Genomic DNA, 18460 nt, shown 5'->3' with positions numbered 1-18460 from the left:
TCAGTCACAAGTTTTAAAAGAAGTTGGTGCCGATGGCCTGCCTATCGTGAAAGTGTTAATTTAATTTTGTCAATTGTTCTAAATAGTTACTATATGTTCAAAATAGTTACTATATGTTCAAAATAGTTACTATGTTCTAAATAGTTACTATATTTTTATAAATAGTTACTATATGTTGTAAACAGTTACTATATGATTTCAAAGGTTACTATATGTTTTAAATAGTTACTATTTGTTTTAAATAGTTACTATATGATTCCAAAGGTTACTATATGTTTTAAATAGTTACTATATGTTTTTAACAGTTACTATATGTTTTTAACAGTTACTATATGTTCTAAATAGGTTCTATGTGTACTATGTTTACAATAGTTACTATATGATTCCAAAGGTTACTATATGTTCTAAATAGTGTCTTTATGTTTTAAATAGTTACTATATGTTTTAAACAGTTACTATATGTTTAAATAGTTTCTATGTGTACTATAGTTACTATATTATTTGAAAGGTTGCTATATGTTGGTAACAGTTACTATATCTTCTACATAGTTACTATATATTTTTAATAGTTACTGTATGTTTTAAACAGTTACTATGTGTTCTAAATAGTTACTATATGTTTGAAATACCTGACTTACTTTCATTATTCATTATTTTCAGGTTTAATTTTGATACACAATGTTCAGGAGGATCATTGTGTAAATTAATTAAAGACTTCTCTCCTGAACAAAAGGCATCTGTTCAAGAGATAGGCTTTGGAGGATTGTTATGCCTTCAATTAAGTCGAAAGAACACTCAAATGATGTACTGGTGCATCAAATGCTTTGATGGAGTGAGTTCTTTGTTCACTATCAGTGATTCCAAGAAGTTTGAAATCACTGATTATGATGTGTACGATTTGTTTATGCTCCCCCTTTCTGAGCTGGAGGTTGAAGGGGTTAAACGCGGGCGCAATTCTACTAATCCTGATTTGGATTTGAAGATCAAGTGGAGAAAAGAGTTTGGATTTGAAGAAGTCAATGCTCAAATTCCTCTGAGGTTGCTTGAGGAAAGGATCAAATTGTTGACAGACGGTGGTGATCTGTTTAAATAATTGTTTGTTTTTGTTGCTTTTTCTACATTTTTTGACCCTTACAGCCAATAGGACTGTAGATTTACGATTGGCTAAGGCTTTGGAAGATCCTAAAATGATTCCCAAATACAATTGATGTAAATACGTTCTTGACGTATTATGTGAAGAAACTGTGAAATTTAAAAATTGTTTATTGAAAGGCAAAGATCAAAAGACATTTGGAGGCTGTGTTGTGTTTTTGCAACTTGTGTATTTTCAGAGGATTAAGTTTAAGAATTCCAGTAGTATTCCTGATCAATTACCTCTTATTCAGCATTGGACATCGAAGATGGTAACTGATCGGATTCATGCTGAAAATGCAAATATGAGTGCATTATATGGTTCTGGAATTTTGGAGAAGGAGAAGTATCCAATTTCCAAAAAATTTGTTTTTGTTGATGGTCAAATAGATTTTAGACAAATAAAATCTATTTCCAAAGAAGGTGAACCTGACAGCAGTGGGAGAAGTGCTGAACAGCCCTCTGTTGGCCGTCGACGTCAAAGTCGGCGTCCTAGGATTCTTCAGTTTGAGCTCCCTGAATCTCATCTTAGTGATGAAGAAATTCTCTCCAAAGCCACTGATGTAAGTTTACTTTATGGTTGATATATTTGTCATTATAAACTATAGTTATTTTTTATATCCTATACTTATCTTTTATACAGTATAGTTATCATTATCTTTGTTTTAGTAATTGTAGATATATTATAGTTATCTTTTATATACTATAGTTACCATTTATGTTCTATAGTTATCTTTGATACACTAAGTTATCATTACATTGTTTTAGTAATTGTATTATATACAATAAATACTATAGTTATCTTTTATATACTATAATTACTTATTATTTACTATAGTCACCTTTTATATACTATAGTTATCTTTTATTCACTGTAGTTATCTTTTATATACTATAGTTACCTTTCATATACTATAGTAACCTTTTATATAGTTATTTTTATATACTATTGATACCTTTTCTTATAATATTTGTTGTACTTTTAATTAAATTTTCCTAATATGTTCCATATTTAAATTTATGTATTTTGTTTTACAGAAGTTTCATGGTCAGTGGTTGTTGATGAAGAGAGATTTGGATGTCGTTTCAGCCATCCATGCTGACGAGCTGTTCAAAATACAGGCTTCGATGGCAACGCAGAGCCATGGTGATGATATTTTGGAGAATTCCACTTATCAAAAGATGGTTGATGAGTTAGTGGATTTTCATCAATTGGTGAAGAATCTACCAAATGGTTGGGATGCTCTTTTTGATGATAGTAACAATCCTGTTGTTATCGTTGCCCCTCAACCTTCTGCTGTTGTTCCAACTGAGCCTGCAGTTTTGTCTACTGCTGCTGTTGTTAATCCAACAACATCTACCGAAGCAGTTGGTAATCCAGCTCAAGCTACCTCTCAAATATATGAAGTTCTTGATTCTTTGAATGCCAAAACTAAAAGAACTACGGAGGATGATGATGATGAAATGGATGAATGTGAGCGCGTGTGGGCTGCATTCCAAAAATGCATCATTAACAACACTGCTGTATCCAATGTGGATGTGAGTGTCTATGACATAGAGGAAAATGTGCTGTTCATGTCTCCGTTTATGATTGCATTTGAAGATTTAATGAGACATCTTCCAACATTTGTTCAAGAAGTTGTGGATTTTGTTGCTTTGTCTGATGGAGAGGGTATTTTGACTGAGTAAGTCGAAGTTTTTTCATTTCATAATTTATTGTTTTTCTGTATATGTGTTATAGTAACTTTATATTTGATATATTATCTTTATATTTGTTATAGTAACTTTATATTTTGATATAGTATCTTTATATCTGATATAGTTACCTATTATATACTATAGTTTCTTTCTATACTTTATAGTTTCCTTTTTATATTTTGTAGTTACCTTTTATACTTTATAATTATCTTTTATATATAGTAGTTACCTTTTATACTGTATAGTTACCATTTGAATACTATAGTTACCTCTGTATTTTATAGTAACTTCATATACTATAGTTATGTTTTGTATACTATAGTTTCTCTATACTTTATAGTTACCTTCTATATACTGCAGTACCCTTTTATTTACTATAGTTTCCTTTTATATTCTATTGTTAATTTTTATTTATTATAGTAATCTTTATAATATTTCTGACCTAGTTATTGTTTCTTTTTTATGTTTTTCAGTGATAAAGTTGTTGAATACAATCCGTTTATTGCGGTAGCAAGAGATGACATGTGGACACTTCCTTCTACCTTTGATATTCTTTTGATTCATATTGAAGCATGGGCTTTCTTATTGAATGAAAATGAAAGGAATTCTGCTGGTTGTCCTCAGAAGCTGTTTTTAGGTGGCACATAATGTGTAAGTTATATTTTTAATAATATAGAATGTTAATAATTTTAATTTTTTTGGCCTTTGTTTAATTTTTCTTCTAATATTCATTTGCAGAAATATGTTGCTGCATTGATTGAGAAACCAGACGATGCAAAAGTCCTGTCTGATTTGTCTGTTTGTCTTTCTTATGGTGTGAAAGATGTTAATGCGGTTCAATCTTTGAAAGATTGTAATATGGTATGATTTATATTTTCTTTATATAACTATATTATTTTATTTTATTTTTGTCTCCTTTTTGTAGTTGTAATCTGTTATTTTTCTTTTTTATATAGATTTTTGCTCCTGTTCTGATTGAAGATCCGAAGCATTACTACCTGTTTGTGGTTAGTATGAAAGACAAAAGTGTCTATTTCATTGATAATATGGTTCTTGAACCCAAAGAGATTGAAGGAAGGAAGAAATCTTTTTCTGTCTTGGTAAGTTTTTTTATAGCTACCTTATATTTATTGTAGTTACTTTATAAATTTTATAGTTACCCTTATACTAGTCTGAGTTTTTTAGAGGAACTATATTTTTAAAATGCTACTATTTTTTTAAAACAGTAACTATGTTTTTAAAATAGTAACTATCTTTTTTAGAAAGTAATTTTAACTTTAAAACAGTATAAATAGTTAGTGTCTGATTTAATAGGATACTCTATGTGTACTATAGTTACTATATTATTTGAAAGGTTACTATATGGTGTGCAATAGTTACTATACTCTTTTAGAAATAATTATGTGTACAATATTTACTCTATGATTCCAAAGGTTACTATATGTTGTTAATAGTTACTATATGATTTTAATGGGTACTATATGATTTTAATACTTAATCCAGTCCTTATTGAATACAAATACTTTGTTTTATACAGTGTTCTCCATTGGAAAAACTATTGAAAGATATGGATAACATTCATCATGAAGATATTAGAAGCTTCACATTTATCCCAGTTGGTGGTAATTGGAAGCGAGGTGCTTTTGACAAAGACTGTTGTGTCTATTTGATGATGTTTATGATGGTCTTTCATGGTGTTGAAACTATACAAGATGGTGTTGGGATTTTTGACTTTGATCCCTTGGCAGATGTAAGTTTCTGTGTTTAAATTAATTAATGGTATTTTTATTTTCTCATCATAGTTATTGTTTTGTTATTATAGTTACTGTTTTTATTCTAATAGTTTCTGTTCAAATATTTGCAGGAAGATTTCAGGAAGTTTCTCAGAGCTTGTTTGTGTAGCACCATTATGTTGTCAAATTTGAATGTTTACAGGGATGAATTTCTAAAACAAATGGTTGCATTTAGGGGAAACAGGAAACAAAATGTTTTGGATGCCTTAATTAAACAAAGGGAAGAGTTGACGCAGAAATACATGAATGACCCTTCAAAAATTGAAATTGTTGCAAAAAATAGTTCAACAAGGAAATCCAAATATGTTGAAACAGAAGATGAAGCTGAGACAGATGTCAATGTTGAATAGAAAGGACGTGGCAAAGGCGGGAGACGCGCTAGATGAGGCAGACGCGGTAAGGGACGTGGACGTGGACGAGGTGCTTCACGTGGTTAATAATGATTCTTGGTGAAGAAACAATTTAATTTTTTGTGTTAGTGTACTGTGTAGTCAAATTACTGTTTAGAAAGTACAATTAATTCTAATTTTGATATAGTTACACTCAGTGATTTTTAAATGTTTGATATATGAGAGTAATTATAACTTTTGCAGTATTTGTGTCATATTGTTCAATTTACTAAGTACAAATATAGTTTCTATTTGAATGAAATAGTTACCTTTCTAAAAATATAGTTACTCTTATAAATTTGTAAGTCATATGATTGCACAACGAAAGTTACTATATTGTTAAAATAGTAACTATATTTTATAAACAGTTACTATATGTAAAGAAGGGTGACCACTAAATGTGAAGAGTTAGTATATATATAAATAGTGAATAATTTGGTGTAAAAATCTAAATAATTACTATCTTACAGATATAGTTATCTTTAATAAGATATAGTTACTCTCTTTTTTATGGTATTTTATTATTTGATAAACATATAGTTACTATAAGTCATTTTGATTGCATAAAAAACGTTACTATATCTTTTTTAGAATAGTAACTATATTGTATTAAGAGTTACTATATTGTCAAAATAGTAACTACATTTTATAAAGAGATAATTTTCAGAATAGTAACTATATTGTATTAAGAGTTACTATATTGTCAAAATAGTAACTATATTTTATAAAGAGATAATTTTCAGAATAATAACTATTGTATTAAGAGTTACTATATTGTCAAAATAGTAACTATATTTATAAAGAGTTACTATATTGTCAATATAGTAACTATATTGTATTAAGAGTTACTATATTGTCAAAATAGTAACTATATTTTATGAAGAGTTACTATATTGTCAAATAGTAACTATATTGTATTAAGAGTTACTATATTGTCAAAATAGTAACTATATTTTATAAAGAAATACTATATTGTCAAGACTATAATATAAACATTCAAGATATAGTTATTTTGTAAAAATTGTGTGTTTTATAAAGAGTTACTATACGTTCAGTATAGTAACTATGTATTGTAAAGGAGAACTATAGTATAAACACTCAATAAATTTGTTTAAAAATATTGAAGTAACTGTATATGATAATAAAACAAGAACATCACTAAAATAGTTGTTCTTTAGGTGTAAATAATTGAATATTTGGTGTCTTGGATCCAAATTCTTTGTGTTTCTTTTTTCCTTTCTTTGATGGCTGCTTGTAATTGTCATATTGACCCTTTATTCTCTTCTTACTCTTTCCTTTAGTATTAGCACGATCAGGATCAAGCACCATTGTTATTTCAGAATTAGTTGATTCCCCGTCTTGTGTTTCTCGTTGTGCTTAAGCTTTTGCCTTTTCTTGTTCTGCTATCTTTGCAGCTTCTTCTTTTGCCTTCCTTTCTTCTTCCTTTCTTATGATTTCATCAGCTGCTTTATTATCCGTTTTAAACTTCTCCTCGATAAATTTTTTGGCCTTTGCTATCTTATGCCCTTTCAAAATTACGTTATAGTATATGTGGTATAAAGTTTATGTGTTAAATAAAATATCAACTGTAATTGTAACTATATGAAAATGAACTAATGTATATTGAAAAAATTACCTTCTGATCATATGTAATCTCCAACCAGTAAAATTGTTGATTTCCCCTTTCTCCCTTTTTATCGTATCAACCCTTTCCCATATCTGTTTCTTTGCATATCTAGTCCATCTTGTTGTTATGTAACGATCTAGAATTGTATTGATTGAATGTAAATGCAATATTCTCAAACAATGGAAGCACAACCATCCAGATTTTTCAAAGTTTTTGCATGTGCAAGTGACGGTTGAATCTTCCATTTTGAATTGAACTTCTTGCCTTGATCCTGTTAGATTATTTACATATAATATAATATTATTCAAAAGAACATCTACTCCAATTATTAAATAAAGATTTATAGTTTTTTTTACCTGTTATTCCTTCTATCCACACCTCAAAAAATACTGTTCTTCCAACATTTCCCTTGAACTTTGCACTACTTGCCACAGAAAGCTTGAACTCTTCTTCAAAATCACGGAAAAGTGTTATCGTGTATGTATTTGCTGCCTGTTTTAATATAGCACTCATACTTAGCTCTGAAGTAGGTATTCCCCTTGTACAGTCAAAGTCGTCTTTTTCTTCGGTTTTTCTCCATCGATTTATTGTAGCTTGAAAAATACTATAGAACTTTGTTAATGTTGTACTTTTATTTGCTTTAAATCCAACAGCATGGTTCGTACTTTCACTTCTTTGTGAAGAAAGTATACCGGCAGAAAAAAAATCTTTACTTAAAGCTGTACACCATTTTTCTTTAAGACCATACAATCTGTTGAACCAGTCATCCTTTTCCAGCTTAAAAGTGTTGATCATAGATTTCCAAGTTTCTTCAAAATAATTTGGTGTTATACACCCACTTAAACACTTGTAGAATGCATTTTTGAAGTTTTTATTAGACTTCAATAAACCAAACCTACTGTTTGCATTTTTACTCAAGTGCCACAAGCATAACCTGTGTCTTGAAGAAGGAAAAACCTGAAAAACAATAATGAATATATATAGTTCCACAAAATAGTAACTATATTTTATAAAGAGTTACTATATTGTCAAAATAGTAACTATATTGTATTAAGAGTTACTATATTGTCAAAACAGTTACTATATTTTATAAAGAGTTACTATAATTTCATAATAGTAACTATATTGTATTAAGAGTTACTATATTGTCAAAATAGTAACTAAATTTTATAAAGAGTTACTATATGGTCAAAATAGTAACTATAGTTTATAAAGAGTTATTATAATTTCAGAATAGTAACTATATTGAATTAGAGTTACTATATTGTCAAAATAGTAACTATATTTTATAAAGAGTTACTATACTTGATCTCAAAGTAAGATATAGTATTTTCTGAAAGAGAAACTATATTACATTAAGAGTTACTATATGTAAAGAAGGGTAACTATAAACAATAAATAGTAATGTTTTTAATTATACTCAGTAACTATATTATATAAAGAGTTACTATTTTCAAAAAAGGGAAACTATAAATTATAAAGAGTAATTATATGTGAAAGTTATAGTAATTACAAACAGTTACTATTTGTAATAGACAGTAACTATAATATATGAAGAGGTACCTGTTCTATTCCAGCAGCAATAGCTGCATCTTGATCAGTGAAAATTGATATAGGGTGCTTTCCTCCCATAGCCTTCAGAAAAGTTTCAAACACCCAAACAAAAGATTTTGTGGTTTCATCCCCAATGAAAGCACAAGCAAACATTGTGTTTTTCCAATGGTTATTGATACCAACAAATGGAGCACATATGAGATTGTACTTATTTGTTCTGAATGTAGTATAAAAAACTAGAACATCTCCATATATTTTGTAATCTTCTCTCATCATAGAATCCCTCCAAAATAGACACTCAACTTTTCCTTCATCATTGAGTCTTACTCGGAAAAAGAACTCAGGATCTATTGATTGTAAGTCATACAGTTTGTTCCTTAGTGTTTGTGAATCCTTGCCATCAATTTGCTTCATTTTTAACTTGTAGCAGTAGTTTAGATGATCAATCATCGTATGACCTACACATTCGTCTCCACCAGTTTTTGTTGACATATATCTATAAGACTCCATTGGTCTTAGACCACATTCTGACATTGCCTCAATAGCTTCTTTTTTGGGCTCTGTCATTTGTCGTTCCGATCGGTGGAGATAATTACTTATTTCTCTTGTCAATGGGTGATTATGTACCACTACATGCTTTTCTATTTCAAAATCTCCATTTTGGTTCATCTTTGCAAATATTTGAGCTTCACATTTTGTTCTTGTTATCATAACTCTCTTTCTCCTTTCTTTCTTCTTTGCATCTGATTGATCATCTTCATTTTTGAGTTCTTTGTTTTTAGGAGGGTCTCTTATTCCAGCAGCAGAGCAGTAGAAGTATTTTCCATTAACAATTGTGGTTCCTTCTTTATATCTATTCTTCCCTTTTCGTACACTAAAACCAATAATAGCAGCATGTTTGCAATATAGATCATAAATCTCATCGGTTGTTTTCTTTGCTTCTCCAATTAAACTGCCATCTAATTCTTAATTTATCAATGTTTTGTTCCTGCTCATTATTTGGATTTTCAAAGATGTTGTGGTTTGTATCAATTGAATGTATTATTGAACATGTACATATACCAATATTAGCTTAGTAGTTAATGTACAGTTAATATAAGTTCTTTCAAAAATAGTTGTTTCCTTTATGTTACTTTTTATATTTTATAGTTACTCTACAGTTAATATAGTTACTCTTTATATGTTACAGTTACTCTACAATTTATAAAGTTCCTCAGGATCTATTGATTGTAACTAAAGTTACTCTTTATATGTTATAGTTACTCTACCATTAATAAACTTACTCTTTATATGTTATAGTTACTCTACAGTTAATATAGTTACTGAGGATCTTTTTATTTTAAATAAAGTTCTGCTTTATATGTCATAGTTAATATAAGTTACTTTTTATTTAATATAGTTACCTTTTATAATAGTTACTTTACTATAAATATAGTTATTGTTATATGAGATAGTTACCAGGATCTATTGATGGTAAATAAAGTTACTATTTATATGTTATAGTTACTCTACTATTAATAAAGTTCCTCAGGATCTATTGATTGTTATAGTTACTCTACATTTAATATAGTTACTCTTTATATGTTATAGTTACTCTATATTTAACACAGTTACTCAGGATCTATTGATTGTAAATAAAGTTCCTATTTATATGTTATAGTTACTCTACATTTAATATAGTTACTCTTTATATGTTATAGTTACTATAGTTTATTTCTTATATAGATTATTTCTTTATGTGAAGTTACTCTATAATTAATATAGTTACCTTTTATAAATTATAGGTACTTTACTATAAATAAGTTATCATTATATGTGATAGTTACTCTTCATTTTATATAGTTACTGTTTATATTTTATAGTTACTCACAGTTAATATAACTCCTGTTTATATGTCATAGTTACTGTACAGTATATAGTTACTCTTTATATGTTATAGTTACTCTTCATTTTATATAATTAGTCTCTATATTTTATAGTTACTCTTTATATAGTTACTCTTTATATGTTATAGTTACTCTTCATTTTATATAATTAGTCTCTATATTTTATAGTTACTCTACAGTTACTATAAGTACTTGTCTATATGAGATAGTTACTCTACAGTAAACATAGTTTCTCTTTATATGGTATAGTTACTATACGATAAATATAATTCCTCTTTATATGTTAGTTACTCTACTGCAATTATAATATGTTAACTATATCAAAATAATAGTTAATATATATTTATTAAGAGATACTATATCATACCTTATTCAATACAATGATTTGCAACCATAACTTGCTGAGATGTGCCTTCAACTTCATCTTCAACGTCATATACTTCTCTATGATTCTCTAAATTTTCTAAAATAATAATAATTACTCAATGAGTATGAAAGTTACTATAATTCTTCGTAGTGAATATTACCGTCATAATTATACAATTTTTCTTCTATTGCGCGATTTAAATCGATATTCAAATTGATTAAATCTTCCTCCATTGTTGAAGCTCGAAGAGAGAGAAGCTGTTGGAGGAGAGAGAAGCTGCTGGAGGAGAGAGAAGCTGCTGCTGGAGGAGAGAGATTTCAATTTTAGGGTTTCGCGCATTCTGTTATTTTGGATCACGTGATTTCAAACGGTTCAAAGCTGCAAAATTACTTAATTACCCTGGTCCATGGTAACCTTATGGTGGACCGGGTCCATGCAAGCGGAATTGATTCTTATTTATAATGGGTGTACAATAAATATTGTATACCGGAGTAAAAATTAACTCAAAATGCTTAAAAGTTAAGCATATATATATATATATATATATATATATATGTATATATATATATATATATATATATATATATATATATACATATATATATATATATATATATATATATATATATGTAAAAGTTATCTATTTTTTCAGTGATAAATTGTTTTATTTTAGTAAAACTTATTTCTTCAAAATAACTAATAATGTATAAAATTAATCATTTAACCCTTTAAAATACTTATCTATCAAATTTTTTTACTAATATAAAAGTTAATCAAAACTAGGTTAAAGTTACAAAAAAAAAGGGTTAAAGTTATCTTGGTGTACAATAAATTTATTGTACACCTTGTGCGCACAAGACCTTTTGAATAAAATGGGCTCGATCAAAATATACTGGCTAGAATAAAACACAAATTCTTATAGGTGATGCTAAATGCAGAAATTAATTTTTTAACACAGAACTTGAACTGACCAAAATACCCAAAAATCTATATAATATATTAAAAGGCGTTGTGAAAAATGTATATGTGCCACATAGTACTCTCCCTTTTACGCCACATCATCCACTCACCAAGTGTTATGGCATGTCATAGACAACCAAAACTAATGCAATGAGATTCGAACACAAGACCTCATGTGTAGAAGATAAGTTTCATTACCATCTTAACCAACAACCACCAATTGTGGTTTATTTATTCACATTAATTTATAAATAAATGTTAACATAAGTCTTAACACAACTAAATTTTTACATGACATTTTATTTTCTTTGGACTATTTTGAAAAAAGTAATGACAATTATAGCATTAAAACATGAAAAACATTGAAAAATTACTTAGCATGATAAATGACGTAGTGTGTCTTTGTAATTAACGAACCTCATGGATATTTTCACTTTATGAAATACATGTATTTTGGTCAAATATTGAGCTCAAGAAAAATCTAAAATCTTAAGTATTGAATGTAGCAACCGGGGCATCGCCCGGGCCACACACTAGTTATAAAATAAAAAGAAGGAAAAACACTAACATTCGACGGAGCTTCTTAACTGCAAAACCAGAACACCATCTTTAACCATAAATATAAGGATACCCAATTACCCATTGGCGTGTTCTGTGCTTAGTTTAAGAGAGCTCAGAATTAAAAATTAGGTGATGTTGTTGAAAGTCAAAGCCCGAAACATGATTTTGTTTCTCAATTTTTAATGGCGCTTAGTTCATTGGGTAATTAATATTCATAAAGTTCTAAATAACTTCAAATTATCGCGGATGATAACAATTCAATCTTTGTAGAAAAAATTATAGTCCAATCTTAGGCCATTTAAATGTACACGAAGTTTGCAGGAAATTTTAAAAACTAAAGTTTCGAATCTGAAATTATTTTCTAAAGTACTAAAATATGACAAGGATGTTGGAGTTTGACTGCCATGAAATGGTTTATTTCAAGTAATAGGGAAGTTAATTATGGTTGACGTTGGAAAGAATTAAGTACGGTGTTTTTACTTTCAGCGTTTCATGTAGAAAGAAATGATGAGTACTTCGCAATTATGGTTGACGAATGAATTTGATGATGTTTTTATTATTATTATTATTATTATTATTATTATTATTATTATTATTATTATTTCTTATTAACATACAAGGGTAGTTATGACTTTTTTAATTTTGCACAAAGAAATTAATTTCTGCATTTATTGTTTATGTGGGGTATATGGTAAATATTGTACACCGAAGTTAAAGTTAACGTAAAATGCTTAAAAGTTACACTTATATATGTAAAATTTATCTATTTTTTTAGTGATAATTTTTTTCATTTTAATAAAAAATATTTCTTCAATACTAATTATGTATAAAATTAATCATTTAACTCTTTAAAATGTTTGTCTATTATTTTTTTTAATAATATAAAAATTAAAGAAAATTGGGTAAAAGTTAGAGAAAACTGGGTAAAAGTTAAGTTGGTGTACAATACATTTATTGTACAACTTGTGCATGCAAGACCTTTTGAAAATAAAATAACATATGAAATGACAGAAATCTTATCATAATATCATATATATATCATATTCTATCTTATCTTATCTTATCCTATCCTATATCTTATCCTATATAATAAAAAAAATATTATTATCTATTGTGAGACGTCTACAACTCTAATTCATCAATCTCATGAATCGTCAAATCCAAACATACCACCCTAATATCCAAAGTTCAAATGGATTTTAATTATCCTATTATCCTATCCAATCCTATCCTATATAATAATAAGAATGTCATTGGCCTTTGTGAGGCCTCCAAAACCTCAATAGAGCAATTTTGTTCACTCCCATTAACACCCTTACACAACCCAAATAATGTGTTTTCCCTCTAAAAAAACATCCGAAACCATTCAAAAAAACATTATATAGTAGAAACAAACTAAGAATTAAGTAGTCTCTATACTAAATCCTACGTGAGAATTACAACCAACTTAAAAGTATAAACCGACACTCTTAAAACTAAGAAGAACTTCCATTGTCTCCTTCCCACCACTCCTTACTTCCACCAAAATTAATAGGATCATCTCCTCCTAATATTCAACCTCCAGCTATCTGCTTCGTATTATAATTTACAAGCAAATGAGGTAATAAATTTGTTATGTTTCGTTTATTCCGCATCGCATGTTTGAAATTCTTTTGTTGTAATTTGTTTGCTATTTACTCCTTTGACGTTTAATTTATTATGTAAGTGTTTGTCTACTTCTTACTCCTATAATTTATAAGTTTTATTATTTTCTTTCCAATTATAAAAAATATACTACATGTAGTAATTAGTTTATACATAGTTGATGATTTTTTTTTTTTTTTTTTTTTATGTATTGAGTTAATTGAGTTAATTTGTTTAACTGTGTTTTTAGAGGCAATCGAGGCAAGGATTGCTACATGAAAGGTATTCGATCTTGATCATTTCTAATAATATTTTTTAATATTGTTCATGCTTTGTGAATAACTATTTTTTGTAGATGATTGACTTTTAATGTGGAGAGAATGATAGATTTCTTTTTAAGGTATCTATATATTATTGGTGATTTGAATTGGTGGTAGTTTATTTATTTATTTAAATGGTATTAGACACTGTAATGCATGCTGGTGGAACTATGATCCTAATGCTACACAGTCGGCTACTAAGGTATTCCTTAATTAATTAGTTGATGTCCTAAAGTACTTCATATCTTACAAATTTTGCTACTATGTTATTTTACATACACTCATAGATACTTTTTTTTTTGCAGTGTTATTTGTGATTAGACTTATCGAAATTAGGGATAGAATTATAATATTCTTCTTGTCCATTGCGTTTAATCAATGCAAATTGCTATTTTCGTCAAATTTAAAACACAATGCTAGGATTTTGTCTGATTTTTTTTGTACATGATGTTGATTTGAGATATTTGACATAATGTCTGAGAAAGGAAAAATTACTTTAAATAATCCAACCTTTTGACGATTTTCCATTGATAATTCAATCTTTGGATTATTATCTAATAATCCAACAATTGTACCCCACTAACTCTTATTGCACCCAACCGGTCACCAACCTCATATCGTAGGTAATCTATACACGTGTCATGCAACTATTCGCCCTAAGTTATTTTTTTGCCTTCTTCCTTCTAGTTTATTTATTTTCATTTTTTTTTTTATTCTTCATCATCATGTTACTCCTCCAGCAGACCCACACTCTCTCCTACCCTTCGGTCCTCCGCATCACCGACGTTGTACACCACTATTGTTGGTTAGTCTCTTCCACCAATTAACAACCAACCCAGCCAATTAACACTCACCACACCACAAACCCCCTCCTCCATTCCTCCTTTCTATCTGATTGTCTCCTCCCCTTCACAACCTCCTTTTTCTAAACATCCAAATACGTACACCATCAAAGAGTAATTAGACCAATAAACAAAAAAACAAGTACTACAACATACAACACCACCAACCAACAATGAAAATAAAAACTATAGCAGGGGTACTAGGGAGATGAGAGGCAAGGCGAAGCGTAAAAATTCTCTAGCAATTGAACTCGGGCGGTGGTGTGCGGTAGCAGCAAAATGCAGCAATAAGAAAGAACCTCGTCGACGAAAAATTAGCAGTCTTTGGGCTCTTATTATTTTTAGTTTGAATAACACATTTTTGTTAGAGTTACCATTGATGATTGATTTATAAAAAGTTGTTCATTGAGAAATTGAAAACAAAATTACTATTGACAAGACACAAAAGAATAGGAGAAAGAAAGATGAGCGTGCCTCTATTGGAATGGACCTCCACCTTCTTCTCATTGTTCTATGCTTCGTGGAAATTAATTAATTAAACCACCGAAACTCAAGTTCCGATTTTGGAACTCCTTTCCCAGTTAATTAGCCCAATTCCAAAAGCTTTGATCTAGTATCTATTTGGACAATTTATAACTGTATTTTCTCCTTTAAAATTTATTATGCTCTTGTAGACTTTAAAGCCATTGATGAAAGCTTGGAAGAGTAGAGAGTCTGAGATTTGGGGATAAGGAAGGGTAGATTAAAAAAAAGGAAAAATTACTTTAATTAATCCAACCTTTTGCCGATTTTCCGTTAATAATCCAACCTTTGAATTATTATCTAATAATCCAATATTTATACCCCATTAACTTTTATTGCACCCAACCGGTTACCAACCTGGTACAACAGGTAACTTATACACATGTCATCCAACCTTTCGCTTTTTTTTTAAAAAAAAATATTTTTTTCTTCTTCCTTGTTACTCCTTCCCTCCTCCAGAGTTGTGAAGCAGAAAAGGCTCAAAAAAGCAAGAACCCACCACTAGCCTGACACTCGCCGAATTAAAGCCTCAGTTATCGACCCTCTTGCTGACAACTACAACAACATACCCTCTCGTCGACAACTATAGCAACATACCCTCTCGTTGAACTCTAATAGAAGGCTGCCACAGAAAACTAGACAGAGGTAAAATCTCTCTTCTCTTATCTCAAAGACCAGAAGCATCCTTCGAGGACGAGTGCAGTCGGTTTGAGCAGTCTCGAAGAAAATGGTGTTGGTTGCTGTGCTAGAGGGTCTGTTTCCTATTCAGTTTAGTGCCCGTTGAGCAGATAGTTAAGTTTGCTAACACCTTGAGCCCGGAGTCGATGGTTGAAGATGATTGTAGGTAATCAGTCCTATTGGTACAATTTTGTGATTCCAAGTTTCTTTTTTTTTTCCTCATCAATTTCCATCATTTTCTCAACCTTGCTCAATTTTCTAACAATAAAAAGATCAAATTTTGATCTTAAATTCCTTTTTTTTACCTTAATTCTCATTCAAAGAGTACCCATTTGTTCAAATCCTCCAAAAATTAGTCGTTAAAATGGTTTGATTCTACCCTCTGAAACAAAAATTAAGATCCGAAATTCTTACCTTAATTTCTCATTCCATGAATACCCAATTGCTCCAGTCTTCTTAAAGTTAGCAAAGTTGTCAAATTTCTGCTTAATTTGAGTTGAAAATGGCTTATTGTTCTCTTTGATATAAAAAAACATTGGCTTAAAATTCCAGATTTTGAGCTTAAATTTCATTCCCAAAAAAACTCAATTCCTTGAATTCTGATTAGTTAAATATTACTAATCTTTTATCAATGAGTTAAAAAACGTTTAATGTAAGCAGCTTGAGCTCTCAATTTTCAGTGTGATTTCCTAAAAAATGGAATGATTAAATGGGGGTGCAACAAAGAAAAAATCTCTAGGAATAGAAACCAGGGGAAGAAGGACGAGAAGGAGGTAGGAAAAAATTAAAAAGTAAAATAAAATTAAAGCTGACCTCTTTAGCCGGTTCCAAGTTATCTAGGTTTAATAAAAGTCAATGGGGTATAAAGATTGGATTATTAGATAATAATCCAAATGTTGGATTATTAACGGAAAATCGGTAAAAGATTGGATTAATTAAAGTAATTTTTCCTAAAAAAAATTACTTCGTAATGAAATAGAGATGTTGACCTATTTTGCCGGTTGTAAGTCATTTAGGTGCAAGAAAAGCGAATGGGGTATAAAGGTTGGATTATTATATAATAATCGATAAGTTGGATTTAAGCGAAAAATAGAATTTAGGTTGGATTATTTAAGTTAATTTTTCCGTCTGAGAAATGTGAAATTTTGAACCTCCTCTCCCCAATTGAAAACTTCTTTTAGTCAATACTCCAATTTTTTTGATATTGATGTAAGGTTCGATCTTTTACTTGAATTACGAGAGTTTTTGTTTTTTTGTTGGATCGAAATATAACATGTCGTTGCTGTGGAGAAAGATGTCTTACTCAAAAAGTTAGTTGATGACAATGTGATTAATGTAAAAACCAATTGCACATTTTGTTGCTCAGAGTAGATGATAAAAATGTTAGATGCCTTGGAGGATTCACCTTTTGACTATGGTGCACGAGTAAAATGGATGATGTCAAATAATGAAGTTAAAGTACTACATGAGTCTACATCATATTGTTTGTGAAATGTGTTCTCTTATTGTCAAACGATATGTATTTTTCCGAATTAATACCATCAAACAGTTGCATAATGAGATGATTTTAACCTTTTTTTTATTATTCCAAATAATACGGAGTATTAAATATGCAAAGACCTAAAATAAATAGGGGTGACTGACCAGCTCTTATTATTTATAATTGACATGGAGTACGTACTTGGTATGCAAAATTCCTATATATCACATCCTTTCATATTCGTAGGGTTGGTTAAATAAATTAGAAAATCGTACGAGTATTCCTAACTTTATACCGATAAATTTACAATATTATCAAAAATAGGTATACTCTATCGGCAATGCCCTTAAGAAAAACTCCTTTCTCTTTCTCTTCTCTTTGAATTCTTTAGATTTTTTTACAATTTTCCTTCTTGGGGAGTATATTTTCTAATGTTGTTTGAGCCGTTGATGTTACTGTTGTAAGTTTGTACATTGTATGACAACATGTTAAAGTTACTGATATCATGCTAAAATTTAATGTTTCAATTCTATGGAAATATTTTATATGTTTGACAATTTTTTCAAATTTTGGGTCAATCGTTTTTAAGTGCGGGATAGACGAAATATACAATGTTTAGATTTAGAAATAAGAAACACAAATTATACATTATTTTGTAAGGCACATGCACTCCATACTCTGATAATCTGTATTTAATAAGTTACTTTTTAATCGGTTGTTTATTATAAAATGCGTACCTTAATTGTTGATTTTATTTTTATTTTCTTCAGAAATCGTAATAGTTCAAATGAGTGTAAAAATATTCTAAACACGAAGACATTGTCAAAACGGTAAAAAAAGTAAGGGGAACATGATTGATTTTTTTTAATTTTGATTTTGCTCGAATCATATTCATCTAATTTAACCTTCCATCACTTTAACTTCATTATTTGACATCATCCATTTTACCGTCGAATCCAAATAAACCACCATAATATCCAAAGTTCAAATGGATTTTAATTATCCAATTATCCAACCCAATATAATAAT

The 18460-nt window shown here is 29.2% G+C and overlaps 2 protein-coding genes across 2 annotated transcripts; one reads left to right on the top strand and one right to left on the bottom strand.

The window, feature by feature from the left end:
• The first annotated feature begins 3592 nt into the window (after nt 1–3592).
• LOC130471439 (uncharacterized) lies at nt 3593–4972 on the top strand. Its single transcript, XM_056841564.1, has 3 exons — nt 3593–3929; nt 4367–4579; nt 4694–4972. The coding sequence occupies exons 1-3, from the start codon at nt 3843–3845 to the stop codon at nt 4970–4972; spliced, it is 579 nt and encodes a 192-aa protein (XP_056697542.1). The 5' UTR covers nt 3593–3842.
• Nucleotides 4973–6388: 1416 nt separating this feature from the next.
• LOC130471438 (protein FAR1-RELATED SEQUENCE 9-like) lies at nt 6389–7433 on the bottom strand. Its single transcript, XM_056841563.1, has 3 exons — nt 6995–7433; nt 6673–6909; nt 6389–6537 (listed from the first exon to the last, which is right to left on the bottom strand). The coding sequence occupies exons 1-3, from the start codon at nt 7431–7433 to the stop codon at nt 6389–6391; spliced, it is 825 nt and encodes a 274-aa protein (XP_056697541.1).
• Nucleotides 7434–18460: the final 11027 nt, after the last annotated feature.

This window comes from Spinacia oleracea, chromosome 4 (genome assembly GCF_020520425.1).
Source record: "Spinacia oleracea cultivar Varoflay chromosome 4, BTI_SOV_V1, whole genome shotgun sequence".
Taxonomy (NCBI): Eukaryota; Viridiplantae; Streptophyta; class Magnoliopsida; order Caryophyllales; family Amaranthaceae; genus Spinacia; species Spinacia oleracea.
Note: the sequence above shows the minus strand (reverse complement) of the source record. Positions and strands in the feature narration are given on the sequence as shown.